Source organism: Dunckerocampus dactyliophorus, chromosome 1 (assembly GCF_027744805.1).
Source record: "Dunckerocampus dactyliophorus isolate RoL2022-P2 chromosome 1, RoL_Ddac_1.1, whole genome shotgun sequence".
NCBI classification, from domain to species: Eukaryota; Metazoa; Chordata; class Actinopteri; order Syngnathiformes; family Syngnathidae; genus Dunckerocampus; species Dunckerocampus dactyliophorus.
The window spans coordinates 9657620-9675333 of record NC_072819.1 but is presented as its reverse complement, the minus strand read 5'-3'; the positions used below and the strand labels follow the sequence as shown (position 1 = coordinate 9675333).

At 38.4% G+C, this 17714-nt stretch overlaps 2 protein-coding genes across 2 annotated transcripts; both read left to right on the top strand.

Annotated features, from left to right (window-relative positions):
• The first annotated feature begins 82 nt into the window (after nucleotides 1–82).
• On the top strand, nucleotides 83–4389 carry LOC129194266 (gastrula zinc finger protein XlCGF8.2DB-like). The gene is made up of 2 exons (XM_054799420.1): nucleotides 83–296; nucleotides 2529–4389. Exon 2 carries the CDS (start codon nucleotides 2573–2575, stop codon nucleotides 3734–3736), a length of 1164 nt encoding a protein of 387 aa, XP_054655395.1. The 5' UTR covers nucleotides 83–296; nucleotides 2529–2572; the 3' UTR covers nucleotides 3737–4389.
• A 2954-nt stretch (nucleotides 4390–7343) lies between these two features.
• LOC129195061 (zinc finger protein 510-like) lies at nucleotides 7344–16807 on the top strand. Its single transcript, XM_054800803.1, has 2 exons — nucleotides 7344–7824; nucleotides 13343–16807. The coding sequence occupies exons 1-2, from the start codon at nucleotides 7629–7631 to the stop codon at nucleotides 14125–14127; spliced, it is 981 nt and encodes a 326-aa protein (XP_054656778.1). The 5' UTR covers nucleotides 7344–7628; the 3' UTR covers nucleotides 14128–16807.
• The last annotated feature ends 907 nt before the right edge of the window (nucleotides 16808–17714 follow it).

The window sequence follows — 17714 nt, the reverse complement described above, 5'->3', positions numbered from 1 at the left end:
TGCTTTTACAATAGGATTGTAAAGGAAATGTTTCGAGTTAGTACAAGTTGCAGCGGGAACGTTTTTCGTGTGACACTATAGCGGAAGAGAGACGGTGCTGGATTGTACCTGCTATAATATTATAAATAAAGTTCAAGTGAGCAACTATATTGCTCTAACCGTCCACTATTTATAGTTCAGGAAGAAACGGACTAGACTGAAAAAGAACTTTCACGAACCGAAAAGGAGAACGAGCGACAAAGTCAACTACTTGACGCTGTTATCAAGAAGCATCAAGTAGAGCAGAGCAGGAGCAGGTTCGTTTCATTCTTACTCTCACACGTTTAAAAGCTTTATATTTTTTTTTACAATTCTCATAAAAATCACAAAAAGATTTTCTCCGTGAAGGTCAGTTTTCTTTATGTACTTCGTATCGATATCAAGGGGTCGAGTCAATGTCGGATCGATACTCGCGTGATGAGATAGTTATTTTTCAATGGTTATCTTTGTTTATATTCACGCAAACGTGTGTTTTTGTTGTTGTATTTTTACATTGTTGATGTTGTATTTATATGTTTTTACAAAATGTAACAATATTGTTGGATATACACTACCGGTCATAAGTTTTAGAACAAACCAATTTCTCTGGAGGAAAAACCTACATTTTAAGTGTTAAAGGGGACCTATTATGCTTTTCCTCTTTTCTGGCCTACAAATGTTGTTCCAATGTTGTATCCTCGTGTTATACGATGCCAACCCGTCAGATAATGAGGTTTGCGCATTTGGAAGTGAGACCTGATAGCAGTTTTGGATGGCTTTGCACGCTGTGTTTTACAGAGTTTTTTTTTAACACCTAGTTCCACAGAGTCAGTGCAACCGGAACTTCCTTATATGGGCATGCCAGGATACGCTGTAGGCCTGCCCCTTCCCCTGCTCTGCTTCGCTCTGCATCAATGCAGACATCAACTCATTTGCCTATACACTTCCTCGAGTGACATGTAGCACCAATGGTTATGGAATACGCTGTTTACGTTTGGTCAAAGTACATGTTTTGGATGCAGCAAAATGCAGATGGTGCACAATGAGGGAATTAGCTGAAACGTAAGTTCCACCGTTTTGTATTATTTTTTTCACTGTCTTTGTCACCAACTTTTTCATGAAAAAATAACGATGCGTAAACGAGCTAAAACTGACATCAGACGGGGTTTTATACACAACAGGCTCGAAGAAAGTATTCCATTGTGTAGCATATGACACACACAGCTAGCGAGTGCGCACAGAGTGTAGGGCCGTATGAAATCCCTTTTATTTTTTTCCAAAATTGTTTTTTTTTTCATTACAAATTTTTGCAATCACTTTTTACCACTTACACTTATTTTACCAGCATAGAGTGTGTGCTTTTTGGGTTAGTGAATAAAACGTCTATTAATTAAATGCAATAATCCTTACATTTATTGATGCAATAAATCATTGGCCAATTTTGCCTTGTAATTCAGAAATGGATGTAGCCTGGCTAACTTTTCTAATGGGATGTCAGCCTCTGCACACATAACTACAAAATCTTCAACAAGCTGTAATGCCCGTGCTTGTGATTAAGGAAGATGTTCCAATTCCAATTGTGTTAGTAATGTAGATGCCAGATGCCAGACACCCTTATTTAGTACACACAATTAGACAAGATGTGGCAAACAGTGCTCTTATTTTAGAAGCCAGAATTGTGTTTTGTGTGTTGAGAATGTCTATTGACAGTTAACATGAGCTGGGTGCAAGAATAAATGAGCCTCTCGCCTTTTTAACTCAGAACCTACACGTCCTCAGCGGACATTATAAAATGCTCGCTTACATTAAAGCGGTAAAACACAACACTCACCCAGTCTGAGTCGCACACAAACCGCTGCCCTAGCATGCTTTGCTAAACTAAGCTAAGCCTGCTAGCTTCCATTCATGCTCCGTAAGAGGGGAGTTTGGAAGTGCTTTCGCCGCAATTTTGACATGTTTAGTTCAGGAGGAGGTGGCTTGGGTGTTTGTGACAGCCACAATTGGGCGGTCCGCCGGGGAAACACTTCCTCTCACGTACATGCATCTCCTCACGATGACATCATTTCATTCACATTATGTCACTTTCCGTGAAATTCCGTGTTTAACAGTAAATTCCGTCTTAATTGTCCGATTCAGTCCACAATTCCGCTGCGGAAATCATATGGAGTAAGAGTGCTGCTTGCAGCCCCTCCTCTCGTCACTCGTCATACCCGACAGCAAGGTTCACTCAGTCCGTTCATTCCGCGTAAGAACCAACGCACCTTGATGTTGAGACAGATGCACAGAGTGAAACCTCTTGTCATCCAGCCTGTTTAGTAGAGAGATAGGAAGAAAACAAACACGCATGCACATGTCAATATATCAAAGCCGGAAAAATGATCAACTTTGTTTTTATTTATCGTGCGATTAATTGATTTATTGATTATCGTGACAGGCCTGCATGTTTCAAATAAACTAAACTAAAAGTTGGACTTTTCCAAAGCAAGTCTTTGTCTTTTTGTGTCATGCAGACATTGGTGAAGAACATCTTCTTCAGCAGGAGTGGAACTTCACGATGGAATATATTAAAAAGGAAGGGGAAGATGTGGATCCACAACCCCGCCGCGTTAAACAGGAAGAGGGGGAGCCAAAGCACCCCCACATTAAAGAGGAAGAGGAGGATAACAGCGTCAGTCAGGAAGGAGAGCATCTTGAAGGACTGGAGGAGTTCCTAGTGATTGGTGTTCCTGTGAAGAGTGAAGATGATGAAGACAAAGGTGAAAGTGAGGAGAAGAGAGAGGTGGAGCCTCCAAGCAGCAGCTCAACTCATCACATGACAACAGAAGCTGATGGAGACCACTGTGGAGGATCACAAGCAGACAACCTCTTAGCTCCACTATCAGATAGTGACGACATAACGTCACACTCTTCTGATACTCATGATGAAGACTCTAAAGCTGAGATGACATGTCACACTGACAACACACGTCATAAATGCTCTCAATGTGACAAAACTTTTGCTAACAATAGAAATCTGAACATACACATGAGATGTCACACAGGAGAGAAACCCTTTGCCTGCTCAGTTTGCGGTAAAAGATTCATTGATAAGTCAAATTTGAAATCACACATAAGAATGCACACTGGAGAGAAACCTTTTCATTGCACAGTGTGCGGTAAACAATTCTCTCGGCGGTCAACTTTGAAAGCACACATAAGCATGCACACCGGAGAGAAAGCTTTTCCTTGCACGGTGTGTGGTAAAAGATTCATTTATAAAGGTGACTTAAAAAGGCACACAAGAATACACACTGGAGAAAAACCTTTTCCATGCACGTTGTGTGGTAAAAGTTTCTCTCAAAAAGTAGTTTTAAAAACACACACAAGAATGCACACTGGAGAGAAACCTCATCCTTGCATGGTGTGTGGGAAAAGTTTCTTTCAAGCAAGTGATTTAAAACGACACTCAAGAATACACACTGGAGAGAAACCTTATCCTTGCATGGTGTGCGGTAAAAGATTCAATCAAAAAGTTGTTTTAAAAACACACACAAGACTACACACTGGAGAGAAACCTCTTCCTTGTACGGTGTGTGGTAAAGGATTCTCTCGACAGTCATCCTTGAAAGAACACAAAAGAATACACACTGGAGAGAAACATTTTCCTTGTACAGTGTGTGGTAAAAGTTTCTCTAAAAAGATATCTTTGATAGGACACACAAAAACACACAATAGATAAAAAAATAAAAAAATCTTGTTCAGTGTGTGGTCAGCAATTCACAAATATTCCAAACTTGACTGACCACATAAGAATCCACACTGGGGAAGTTTTTTGAAAGGACGCTAGGATTTCAGAGCTGGATTTCAAAGAACACAGTACGGGAGCTACGAATAAGCAAGACAGTGTTACCCTTAAAAAAAACTAAATTTGTGCAAAAGAATGACTTAACATTGGTAACTGACACGATGAAATCGTTGCAGTGTTTGTTAAATTCATCACATGTATGAACACACTTTTCTTCTTCAACAAAATAAACGCACACAAGGGGGTTGCATGGGTTTGATTCCCATGGCCAGGGTTTTGTCAGGAAGGGCATCCGGTGTAAAAATCTAAAGTCAATCAGCTAGAATGGTATAATACAGTAGGAAGAAAACGCATGTAAACCTTTTGGAATTTCATGGTTTTCTGAATAAATTTGGCATAAATTGTGATCTGTTCTTCATTTAAATCAAGGGCATTGACAAATACAATGTTTTTTAATTATTATTACTAACTATATAATAGTGTTTATTTTTTTTTCTTTATTTTAAAAAATATTTTCGGACTAACAAAGTGAAAGGGGTCCAGAAAATATAACCATATAAATAAATAAGTAAACCATAAGGGATATGCGTCACAGATCACAGGTACATGTAACATCTGACATCGTCACTGTCCACAGATTTGTCTCATCTTTTCCAATGTTTTTCAACCTTGTGTTGTTGTCGACAAAGATTAAAAGTCATAACATCCATTGTTCTTGTATGTTGTACAAATTGTACCAAAAGAGCAAAAGAGGGGTGTCCATTTTGAGCCAACATTTAATGACAGCTTTTCTTGCAGCAACAAGGATGATTCAAAATAAATATATCGCTTTGACATATTCCCTCTGGATGTGCAGTACGTACACCAAGGAACAAAGTAAAGAAAGACATTTGTAATCGAATACCTAACACTCAATATATTCATTTTGTCACCTTCTTCCAAAAGTCAACAATACTCGAGCATGGCCAAAATATATGGACATGGTCTACCTGGGCAGATACACACTGCGTCAAGCAGAAAAAACAAGTAGCAAAAACGTTTGATTTCCACGCAGGTGTAATAAAGAAACGAACCAGACTTTTCCAACAAAAATATCTCCAGGTACCCGAGTTAATCGTGCAATTTTGAGCATTTCCATGCCTCCAGCTAAAGATCCTCTGAAATCTCAACTTTTAGAACTTTATCCCATTGTTTTTTCACATGTAGATACAGTATGTTTGTGCATCAGTTGAACCTAAAATCCTATAAATCCTTTCTACAATATTTTTACTACTGGATCCTTTATAAATATCTACAAAGATCTGAACTAAATTAGAATTTTAAAAAACAAACAGTCAGAACACTTTGTATTTCATTTGTAAAATAGTGGCAGAGTTGAAGATGTTTACCGAGTCTAAATTTACTCGAGAGATTTTGAAAACTGCCCAACTGACCTTTGAAAATGACACTATAGTAAATGCTGTTATTCCCAATTGTAACCATTGCTTAAATGTAGGGTCATGTACTGTCACATACTGGCCAGCCCAGAGCCTTAATTTGTCTTTGAAGCAGGAGCATCTTTACAACGTCAAGCCATACTCTCATGGATGTACACAAGCAGAAATTCCCGAGCTGTAAAATAGTTTTGGCATAATATATATACAGTCAAGTACTGACTGTAATGGTATTTCCATTTTGCCTCAGAAGACTATTCACACCAAAGTACAAGTGGTCTTAACTGGGCTATAACATAGTAATACCTTCTCATTGAGAATACCTTCTCAATACAGATAAGACTAAAGAGATGATCATCGACCCAAGAACAAGGGAAAAGGAGCCACATAGACCCCTGTTTATTGGTGAGACTGAGGTGGAGAGGGTGAAAACCTTCAAGTTACTTGGCACACACATCAGCGAGGACCTCACCTGGTCTCACAACACCCAACAAATTCTGAAGAAGTCCCAAAGGAGACTGTACTTCCTGAGAAGACTGAGGAAATTTGGCATGTCCACCACAATCCTGAGTTGCTTCTATAGATGCACTATCGAAAGTGTCCTTACCGCCTCCATCACTGTTTGGTACGGTAACTGTACAACACGTGATAGGAAGGCACTCCAGCGGGTGATCAAGACCTCACAGAACATTGTTGGGGCAGCCCTCCCCTCACTGCAAGACATTTATACATCTAGAGTCCTACGCAGAACACACAACCTCATCAAGGACAGCACACATCCACAACACTCATTATTCACACTCCTACCGTCAGGCAGACGCTACAGGAGTTTGAAGTCCAGGACCACAAGGCTGGCAAACAGCTTTTACCCACAGGCCATCAGGCTTCTCAACGAAGCACTCAGACACGCCACACGCAACACACACTCATAGCACTTTATTTATTAATTTATTTATTTGTATTATTTACTTGTATTAATGTCTCTTCTGTTGTTGTTGCTTAATTTCTTGGTATTTATGTATATGTGTTTATGTTTCTTATGTTCTTATTCTTTCTTGTGTTTTTCTTTCTTTTCTTGGGAGAATGAACAGAATAAGATTTTCATTGCATGGTATAACTGCTGTTTTACTATGCATATGACAATAAAACTCTCTTGAATCTTGAATCTTGAATCTAATATTTAAGACAGGGTAAAGCCATACTTCCTCTGTCTCTCGGAAACTAATGAATAGTGTATTTTATTTGTGGCTTTTTTGATTTCCACACAAAACTGGATGTACATTTGTCCTATTCTCTGAATAGTTTTAGAGGAATCTCCACAGGTAGCGCACTGAGTATGTACAATAATTTAGGTTCAATTGCCATTTTAATTAACCAAAATCTTTCTCCGATGTCCAGAGGGAGCAAAGCCCACACCTCCATATGCCTACTGATCTCTTTTGTAATATTTCCATAATTAATAGAAGAAGGGAATGTTTTTTTTGATACAATAGCCCCCATATATTTGATTTTGAAATTTGAAATTCCAGTCAATATCATGTTCTCTTAGTAGATAAATCGTTACACCCTACTAGTGATGAGCGATAACACTGATTTTGTTTCCAATCCTATGCATAGTATCGGTGATACAGTACATCACCTAATAAGTCTAATACATTTCGTAGCGTATTTCGTATCAGAGCATGAATAATTTATTTAATTTTATTGATTTATTAATTAAATAAATTGTTAATTTGAATACATTTATAATTTCAGAACTATAGTTAAGTATACTTAATTACTCAGTAATTTATTTAAACCCTCAAGCATATTGAGTAGTAGAGTCAAAGTAGAGGACAAAACCATATCAAATGTGTGAAAATTGTATTTTACACAATAAAAAAAGTGAAATAATAAAACCTTTAAAATAAATGATTAATTATTATTAACTACCATGAAAATGAACAACGTACTGTCAAATCACACTATACAATCGGTCATCGTTTTAAATTGGACAAAGTTTCAAACATTATATAAGTATCGAAAATATCGCCATTTCAATTTGAGAATCAATTTTAGCGCATGCAGGCTGGTATCGGAAATATCAGTATTTCAGTATCGATCCTCACAACACTAGAGGCGCACACTCGCTGCCAGTTACGGAAATTCGTATCGTCCGGGTAGTCTCTAGAGAAAAACACCATTGGCCATTGTTACAAGTATTTAATGTGGACGACGCAGAGATTACGTGACAGTGAGAGACAGTTTTATTCATGTCAGGACTCGTCTGACTGAACTTCGAAGCTTCTCAGGCTAGCTTAGCTTGCTAACTGCTAACAAAGAGACCCGGAAGTTATCAACACATCGCGAAGCGGAGAGCAACTGTGAGTGTAAAGTGTTGCGATTGTGTGAAAATGTGTAAAATACAAATGCTGAGAGCGTTTGTAAATGCACGATTAACTGCGGCTGTTGAAGAAATATTTGGAGTGTTAGAAACAACGATAGCAGCGTACGAGGAGGAACTTGGTCGAACAAAAGAGGAGAACGACCGTCAACGTCAACTATTGGACGCTGTTTTCAAGAAGCCTCAAGTTGTGTTCCACAGAGCAGGTTAGTTTAATTCTTACTGTGTTTATAAGCTTTTTGTTTGTTTATTAACACTACTCATAAAAAGCTTTTCTCTGTGATGGTCCTTTTTCTTTAGGAACTCCACATATCTTGATATCAAGGGGTCTTGTCAGTGTCGGATCGATACTGATAGCGAGATATGCCTGTGAATATTCCCATTCATCTAGGTTATCGTACTTTCAGGGCATTCAATCGATCGCAACTGGACTATTCAGGTTGTCTAAGCAGACGTTTCGCCTCTCATCCAAGCAGGTTTCATCAGTTCATGCTCAAACACCAGTCAGACTAGATAGGACAGCTCTAGTTCTGAGAGCCTGGTGCAAGATTCAATCTATTTATCCTCTCAAGGAGGAGGCACGTCCAGACAGGAATGGTTGGCTCTTTAGTGGTGTCAAATAACAATAATAATTTGACACCACATATTATTATTGTTATTTGGTGAAAATTTGACACCAATATAATAATTTGATAATAATTTGACACCATTTGACGCCACTAAAGAGCCAACCATTCATGTCTAGAAAACGTATCTGTGCTTGGAAGAGGTGTGTCATTATTTAAGGGGCTTTGCACTATTTATTTATTGTGTATTATTGATTGGGCTGAAGGTTAAGACTTGTGTTTTTTCATTGTTGTATTTTATATGGATGGATAGATTGATGTTTATTGTCATTGCACACAGTATTCAATGAAACTTAGTTTGATTAGTTTCTAGCAAGACATGTTAAAACTTAATTGTTTCAAATTTAACAGGTTTGTAAATACACAGGACGGGGTGGAAACTGTCCTTTATGCCAATAGATGCTAATCACATGAGGCGTGGATGTTGAGTCAGACAATACGTTTGAAAGCCCAACATTTCGGCAAATGTTAGAAATGTTTGACAGACAGTACAAATTGCCTGGGAGGATGTACATGGACATGCCACAAACACCAATTCCTGAACTGTATAACCCAGTGAAAGAAGACATGTTGAACGATATCAGAAACATTGCATTTTACTACGCCAACACAGATATGTGGTCCAGCGCAAATATGACCCCCTACATTAGTTTAACAATACACTACATAGCTGCGTGTCTGTGTGTTTTATTGGAGTGTTTTTTTTTCTTAACAGTCCAGACAGTCCATTTTATGTTCATTGAGGGTTTTTTTTGTATTTTTTAATTTATTTAAAAGCTCTTGACATTCCAATAACAATGTTAAATACTCTTGAGAAATTAAACTTTTTTGCTTTTGATACCATGTATAATTAATTATGCCATATCATGAAATGAAATGAAAAAATGGTCTAAAAAATGTCAATAATATCAATTATCGACAATAATTTGTAGGACAATTATTGTCCAGCAAAATCTGTTATCATGACAGGCCTACACATGTCTAACAGAGCTATGTGGGGACATTAGCATCTTATTGTGTTCTTCTGTCATTTCGTGAATCTGACTTACTCAGATGGCCTTAATTAGAGTCAGGTCACTGTCACGTAGCCAAGCTTTTCTGAGGTGGTCGTTATTTATGCCACAGACCAGCCTATCTCTGAGAAGTTCATCAAAAAGCATAAAGTTGCAGCTTTTAGCTTTGATTCTCAAATCACTTACGTAGGATTCAATGGGCTCACCAGCCTTTTGTTTACGTGTGTTGAATTGATGTCTTTCCATGGTTATGTGGGTTTGGGTGTTGCACATTTCCCTGAATGTCATTTTGAGGCACTCCGGATGCTCTTTGGACTCCGCGGGAATGAGAACACGGCCATCGTCGCCTGGCTCACGCACTTCCGTCGCATAGACAGAGGATTTTTCCCGCTCGATGGCTTCGGGTCTGGCCAGGTTCAAGAAAATTTAGGCTTGAGTGAGTCCATGCTGGCTTGTCCGAGTGTGTCGCAGCAATTAAAATGTGGCGTTACTGTTCAAATATACGCCAGTATGTTGCCATCAAATACCAGTGGGTCGGGTCGTCTGAAGCCGTCCGCCACGTTGTGGGAAAAAAACCCTCAAAAGAAGGCAAGGTAGCACGATGGTCCTGCGTGGAAAATACGCAACATGCAGTAGTTTACGTAAAAAAAAATGTAAGTCCTACGCTTCTGACACTATCTTGTGTGTTGTAATAAAAACAGATGGCGTTGATCAAACTTGGCTGTTATGTAAATTGGGCATTAAGTCAAATAAACATTGCTAGGCATTAGCCAGCCGCCTGCGTTCTGCGAATGCGTAGACCTACGGACATTACACATATTACGGTGTGCACCGTCAATACTCTACAGTTGTGTCTGTAACAACTTATTAAAAACAGACTGACTCGGGCATGACTTCAACAGAGTTTGTTTCCTGCAAGACAGCGGACATTTTGAACAGAGAGAAATATACTGTATATCACGTCAGTTGTATTAGGTCGGGGGATTAGGTCTGAATATGCAGTGCTACAAAGCTGGTTAAAGTCTCAGCAGGATACATAACCTATACGGTGGGGCTAACCTGCTTTGTCACACCTTAAATTCTGTGATGAGAGGTCAGAGATGATAAAAGCCCCGCCCACCGACTAATCAGTTGTCTCTGAAAATGACGTCAGTGTTTCCCACAGGTCTGCAGTTTATGTGTGGGAGGGGGGCTAGATAACACCATGGTCTATTTTGCATAATTGGCCACACCACAAAAATCAGTGTTTGTGTGTGGACAGGTAAAACAGAGCTTTTTGCTCTGTCTTGTAAGAAATTGTTATATAGACATTATCTCATGGGTTTAAATCTCATTTATTTATTTAAGAAGTTATTGACTTACAGGTGTTCGTGTTGCAGTACACGTGTGCGCACCTCATAACACGCGCAGGCAATTAAAAAAAAAAAACATTAATATTTCCTGGGCTCCATGCAAGTGTGCTCTGACTTTAAAGATAATGTACACATCATTGGATATCTAATATGTCACTCTATTGTAGCGTCCAGTTGCGGCTGGAGGACCCGGCATGCCTTGCAAGCTCTTTGTATATAAATAATATTTAAAGTTATATGTTTGTTGTTAGCGTTTAGTTGTTCTTACCCATTTAGAATGGTATTTCACTGTTGATATGTGTTAATTTACATTTGACATGTTCTTTATTTTTGGGTTTGCATTGTGGGTAAGACTGTCATTCTGTTTAATGATCATCTTGTCAGTTTGCACTCTGTTGTCCAGCTAGTTGTGCCTTCCATGTGCAACCTGAAGTGCTTCTGACTGCAGAGTTACAATACCATCTACTGGACGGAGTTCTAAGACAAGCCACTCAGAAAGATGATTCAAATATGAATGTGAGCAAAGGTGATCAAATAGTACCATAATTTTAAAAAATATGTGTATTTGTCAGGAAAAGACTAGCACAGACGGCACAGTAGCGGTGCCATTTCTGACACATGTTCACCCTTTTGCGTGCAGTGGTTCAGGAGTCAAAGCTTAGCTTAGCCAAACAACTACACATAGTCTTGTAAAAGCAGTAGAACACATCCTGAGGTGGTTTTTTTTCACGTTTCTGTATTCTATACTAGTCCATGTGCCAGCTGGCGGTACCCTGACTGCTGGGGGTGGGGAAATAATTGATTCTTAGATGCATTGCGATGCAGACATAACGATTATTAATCCATTCATAAATGTCAACAATCGATGGTGACGGAACAAAAAAAAGGGAACAAAAAGAGGAAGTGCTGCCTCGGCAGTTTATGGTGGTGCACCTAAGTGTAAGATTCTACCAAAATAGCTGAGCGTAAACTCCGACCCGCGCCTGCTGGATTTAAAACGAGCTTCTGGAAGCACTTTGGCTTGCACGTAAGTCAAGGTAAAAATGAGCTGGACAAGAGTCAGACAATATGCAAGCTTTGTAATACAAGCTTAAAATATTTCGGAAACACGACAAATGAGAAACCAAATAGCACGTTTCCACCCGAACCAGGAGGAAAAACTGCCAACTGAAGTTGCTGCCAACCAGAGAACCATCAGCCAGGTGATAACTAATTTTCCACCGAACTTGAAAAAGGCGAAGCGAATCACAAAGTCAATCGCAACTTTTATTGCGAAGGATTTGTGGCCGTATTCGATTGCTGAGAATGTTGGAGATTAAATTCTCCACAACGTCCTAAAGGTCAAAGGACCACTTTGGAAAATTAATTAAGCCAGTTTTACCTCCCCCTTGCGTGCTCTTTAATCTCCAGTTATGAGAAGGAAGAAAGACTCTCACAACAGTTTAGATTTTAAATAAGTCAGACAGGATAGTTTCTGCAGTCTACAGGTACCGTACACCTGGACCCCGTTTGATTTCACCTGCACCCATCTCCTGGCTGCAAATGAAAGAGTCCCCCCCGATCATCCTATAGTCATTTTTATACTTGTTTGCTCAGACCATTGGCGCCAGTCCCTCCAAAGATAACGTTCTCCCAAATTCCTCGACGAGGCTTGTGACCCCAGCAGATGATAGCCGGCTCCTTTGCTGTCCCAATAAGACTTACTGTAGTTGTTGACATAAACAAAACATTCTTTTCCTCAGCCTATGTCAAGGTCGTTTTGTCTACATTCTGGCTGTTTAACCTTTGACACACTTAAACAGATGTTCACCCACTCCGCTAATTATTTAATCAAGCATTATTTCTGGAAATTACTTGTAATCATTCACTAAGTTATTAGACTAATTGATGAAACAGTTCTATTTACACTGTACTTATTTTAAAACACTCAACTATAATTTGATCAGTAGACATCAATGCAGTTATTCTAAAATATACTTGTAATAATTATGTACCCACTCAGTAAATACATTTTTTTCCTATAAGAAGCAGGGCTTTCGTGCTTTGTTCCGCACTTTGGAACCCAGATACAATGTCCAATCGGAAAGTTATTTCACTGACACTGCAATTGTGAATAAAGGCAGTCTAGTTTTTTTGGTTATTCATAATATACTGACGTCTGCAAGCATTATTCTTGTATGAGAGTCGCTGGTACAGAAATCTATATTTTGTATGAAAGCTGTTTTTGACTTTACTATACAGCAAAAATATTATTTTGTCAGAGATTCTGTGCTCAGGAAGTCTTCAAAAGATTTTTTTAAATGTTGGTTACTCAGAATATGCTGAAGTTTGTTTATTTGATACATGCTGCTACTGGTGCACTTTACTTTTCCTGCTGGTTCTGTGCAATGGGAAATATGTTGGTAGATATAACCTTCCAATTATTAAATGATAATGGAAGTAAATTAATCTGTTTCATGTTAATTTTAATTGTCAGTTGTTACAAATATGCTTTGTTTTAGTAGTTAGGGTAAAAACAAATTCTATATAGAAAAAATTATGCATGAAAAAACTGACGATCGCATCAAATCGTGAGGTGGCCAGAGATTCCCATCTCTACTGACTGCAGTAAGGGACACTGATGAGACCCTCAGAGACATTGTCAGAACATATGCTGTTGCAGGACAGTGTCTCATGTGACAGAGCAAAGCTGGACTTTTCAAAAGCATATCTTTGCCTTCTTGTGTTCTGCAGATGTCAGTGAAGAACATCTTCTCCTTGAGCAGCAGGAGTGGAACTCCAGGATGGAGCAGGAGGAGCCACAGGCCACCCACATTAAGGAGGAAGAGGAGGAGCTACAGCCCTCCAACTTTAAAGAGGAGGAGGATTACAGAATCTGTCAGGAGGGAGAGCATCTTGAAGGACTGGAAGAGTTCCCTGTGATTGCTGTTCTTGTGAAGAGTCAAGATGATGAAGACAAAGGTGAAACTGAGGAGAAGAGAGAGGTGGAGCCTCCAAGCAGCAGTTCCACTCATCACATGACAACAGAAGCTAATGGAAACCACTGTGGAGGATCACAAGCAGACAAGCTCTTGGCTCCACTATCAGATAGTGACGACACGCCACACTCTGCTGACACTGATGATGAAGACTCTGAAGCTGATATGACATGTCACCCTGACAACACACGCTGGAAATGCACACAATGTGACAAAACTTTTGTTAACAAGGGATATCTGAAAACACACATGAGACGTCACACAGGAGAGAAACCTTATGCCTGCTCAGTTTGTGGTAAAAGATTCTCTCAGCAGTCACATTTGAAGGTGCATGCAAGAATACACACTGGAGAGAAACCCTTTCCTTGCACTGTGTGTGGTAAAAGATTTTCTGATCAGTCAAATTTGATAGTACACACAAGAATACACACTGGAGAGAAACCTTTTTCCTGCACAGTTTGTGATAAAAGATTTGCTCGGAAGTCACATTTGAAAGCACACACAAGTGCGGTAAAAGATTCAATCAAAAAGTTGTTTTAAAAACACACACAAGACTACACACTGGCGAGAAACCTCTTCCTTGTACGGTGTGTGGTAAAGGATTCTCTCGACGGTCATCCTTGAAAGAACACAAAAGAATACACACTGGAGAGAAACATTTTCCTTGTACAGTGTGTGGTAAAAGTTTCTCTAAAAAGATATCATTGATAGGACACACAAAAACACACAATAGATTAAAAAAAATTAAAAATCTTGTTCAATGTGTGGTCAGCAATTCACAAATATTCCAAACTTGACTGACCACATAAGAATCCACACTGGGGAAGTTTTTTGAAAGGACGCTTGGATTTCAAAGAACACAGTACGGGAACTACGAATAAGCAAGACAGTGTTACCCTTAAAAAAAACTAAATTTGTGCAAAAGAATGACTTAACATTGGTAACTGACACGATGAAATCGTTGCAGTGTTTGTTAAATTCATCACATGTATGAACACACTTTTCTTCTTCAACAAAATAAACGCACACAAGGGGGTTGCATGGGTTTGATTCCCATGGCCAGGGTTTTGTCAGGAAGGGCATCCGGTGTAAAAATCTAAAGTCAATCAGCTAGAATGGTATAATACAGTAGTAAGAAAACGCATGTAAACCTTTTGGAATTTCATGGTTTTCTGAATAAATTTGGCATAAATTGTGATCTAAATCAAGGGTATTGACAAACAATGTTTTTTTTAAATTATTATTACTAAGTATGTTATAGTGTTTTTTCTTCTTTATTGAAAAAAAATATTTTAGGGCTAACAAAGTGAAAGGGGTCGAGAAAATATAATCATATAAATAAATAAGTAAACCATAAGGGATATGCGTCACAGATCACAGGTACATGTAACATCTTATCTGACATCGTCACTGACCACAGATTTGTCTCATCTTTTCCAATGTTTTTCAACCTTGTGTTGTTGTCGACAAAGATTAAAAGTCATAACATCCATTGTTCTTGTATGTTGTACAAATTGTACCAAAAGAGCAAAAGAGGGGTGTCCATTTTGAGCCAACATTTAATGACAGCTTTTCTTGCAGCAACAAGGATGATTCAAAATAAATATATCGCTTTGACATATTCCCTCTGGATGTGCAGTACGTACACCAAGGAACAAAGTAAAGAAAGACATTTGTAATCGAATACCTAACACTCAATATATTCATTTTGTCACCTTCTTCCAAAAGTCAACAATACTCGAGCATGGCCAAAATATATGGACATGGTCTACCTGGGCAGATACACACTGCGTCAAGCAGAAAAAACAAGTAGCAAAAACGTTTGATTTCCACGCAGGTGTAATAAAGAAACGAACCAGACTTTTCCAACAAAAATATCTCCAGGTACCCGAGTTAATCGTGCAATTTTGAGCATTTCCATGCCTCCAGCTAAAGATCCTCTGAAATCTCAACTTTTAGAACTTTATCCCATTGTTTTTTCACATGTAGATACAGTATGTTTGTGCATCAGTTGAACCTAAAATCCTATAAATCCTTTCTACAATATTTTTACTACTGGATCCTTTATAAATATCTACAAAGATCTGAACTAAATTAGAATTTTAAAAAACAAACAGTCAGAACACTTTGTATTTCATTTGTAAAATAGTGGCAGAGTTGAAGATGTTTACCGAGTCTAAATTTACTCGAGAGATTTTGAAAACTGCCCAACTGACCTTTGAAAATGACACTATAGTAAATGCTGTTATTCCCAATTGTAACCATTGCTTAAATGTAGGGTCATGTACTGTCACATACTGGCCAGCCCAGAGCCTTAATTTGTCTTTGAAGCAGGAGCATCTTTACAACGTCAAGCCATACTCTCATGGATGTACACAAGCAGAAATTCCCGAGCTGTAAAATAGTTTTGGCATAATATATATACAGTCAAGTACTGACTGTAATGGTATTTCCATTTTGCCTCAGAAGACTATTCACACCAAAGTACAAGTGGTCTTAACTGGGCTATAACATAGTAATACCTTCTCATTGAGAATACCTTCTCAATACAGATAAGACTAAAGAGATGATCATCGACCCAAGAACAAGGGAAAAGGAGCCACATAGACCCCTGTTTATTGGTGAGACTGAGGTGGAGAGGGTGAAAACCTTCAAGTTCCTTGGCACACACATCAGCGAGGACCTCACCTGGTCTCACAACACCCAACAAATTCTGAAGAAGTCCCAAAGGAGACTGTACTTCCTGAGAAGACTGAGGAAATTTGGCATGTCCACCACAATCCTGAGTTGCTTCTATAGATGCACTATCGAAAGTGTCCTTACCGCCTCCATCACTGTTTGGTTCGGTAACTGTACAACACGAGATAGGAAGGCACTCCAGCAGGTGATCAAGACCTCACAGAACATTGTTGGGGCAGCCCTCCCCTCACTGCAAGACATTTATACATCTAGAGTCCTACGCAGAACACACAACCTCATCAAGGACAGCACACATCCACAACACTCATTATTCACACTCCTACCGTCAGGCAGACGCTACAGGAGTTTGAAGTCCAGGACCACAAGGCTGGCAAACAGCTTTTACCCACAGGCCATCAGGCTTCTCAACGAAGCACTCAGACACGCCACACGCAACACACACTCATAGCACTTTATTTATTAATTTATTTATTTGTATTATTTACTCGTATTAATGTCTCTTCTGTTGTTGTTGCTTAATTTCTTGGTATTTATGTATATGTGTTTATGTTTCTTATGTTCTTATTCTTTCTTGTGTTTTTCTTTCTTTTCTTGGGAGAATGAACAGAATAAGATTTTCATTGCATGGTATAACTGCTGTTTTACTATGCATATGACAATAAAACTCTCTTGAATCTTGAATCTTGAATCTAATATTTAAGACAGGGTAAAGCCATACTTCCTCTGTCTCTCGGAAACTAATGAATAGTGTATTTTATTTGTGGCTTTTTTGATTTCCACACAAAACTGGATGTACATTTGTCCTATTCTCTGAATAGTTTTAGAGGAATCTCCACAGGTAGCGCACTGAGTATGTACAATAATTTAGGTTCAATTGCCATTTTAATTAACCAAAATCTTTCTCCGATGTCCAGAGGGAGCAAAGCCCACACCTCCATATGCCTACTGATCTCTTTTGTAATATTTCCATAATTAATAGAAGAAGGGAATGTTTTTTTTGATACAATAGCCCCCATATATTTGATTTTGAAATTTGAAATTCCAGTCAATATCATGTTCTCTTAGTAGATAAATCGTTACACCCTACTAGTGATGAGCGATAACACTGATTTTGTTTCCAATCCTATGCATAGTATCGGTGATACAGTACATCACCTAATAAGTCTAATACATTTCGTAGCGTATTTCGTATCAGAGCATGAATAATTTATTTAATTTTATTGATTTATTAATTAAATAAATTGTTAATTTGAATACATTTATAATTTCAGAACTATAGTTAAGTATACTTAATTACTCAGTAATTTATTTAAACCCTCAAGCATATTGAGTAGTAGAGTCAAAGTAGAGGACAAAACCATATCAAATGTGTGAAAATTGTATTTTACACAATAAAAAAAGTGAAATAATAAAACCTTTAAAATAAA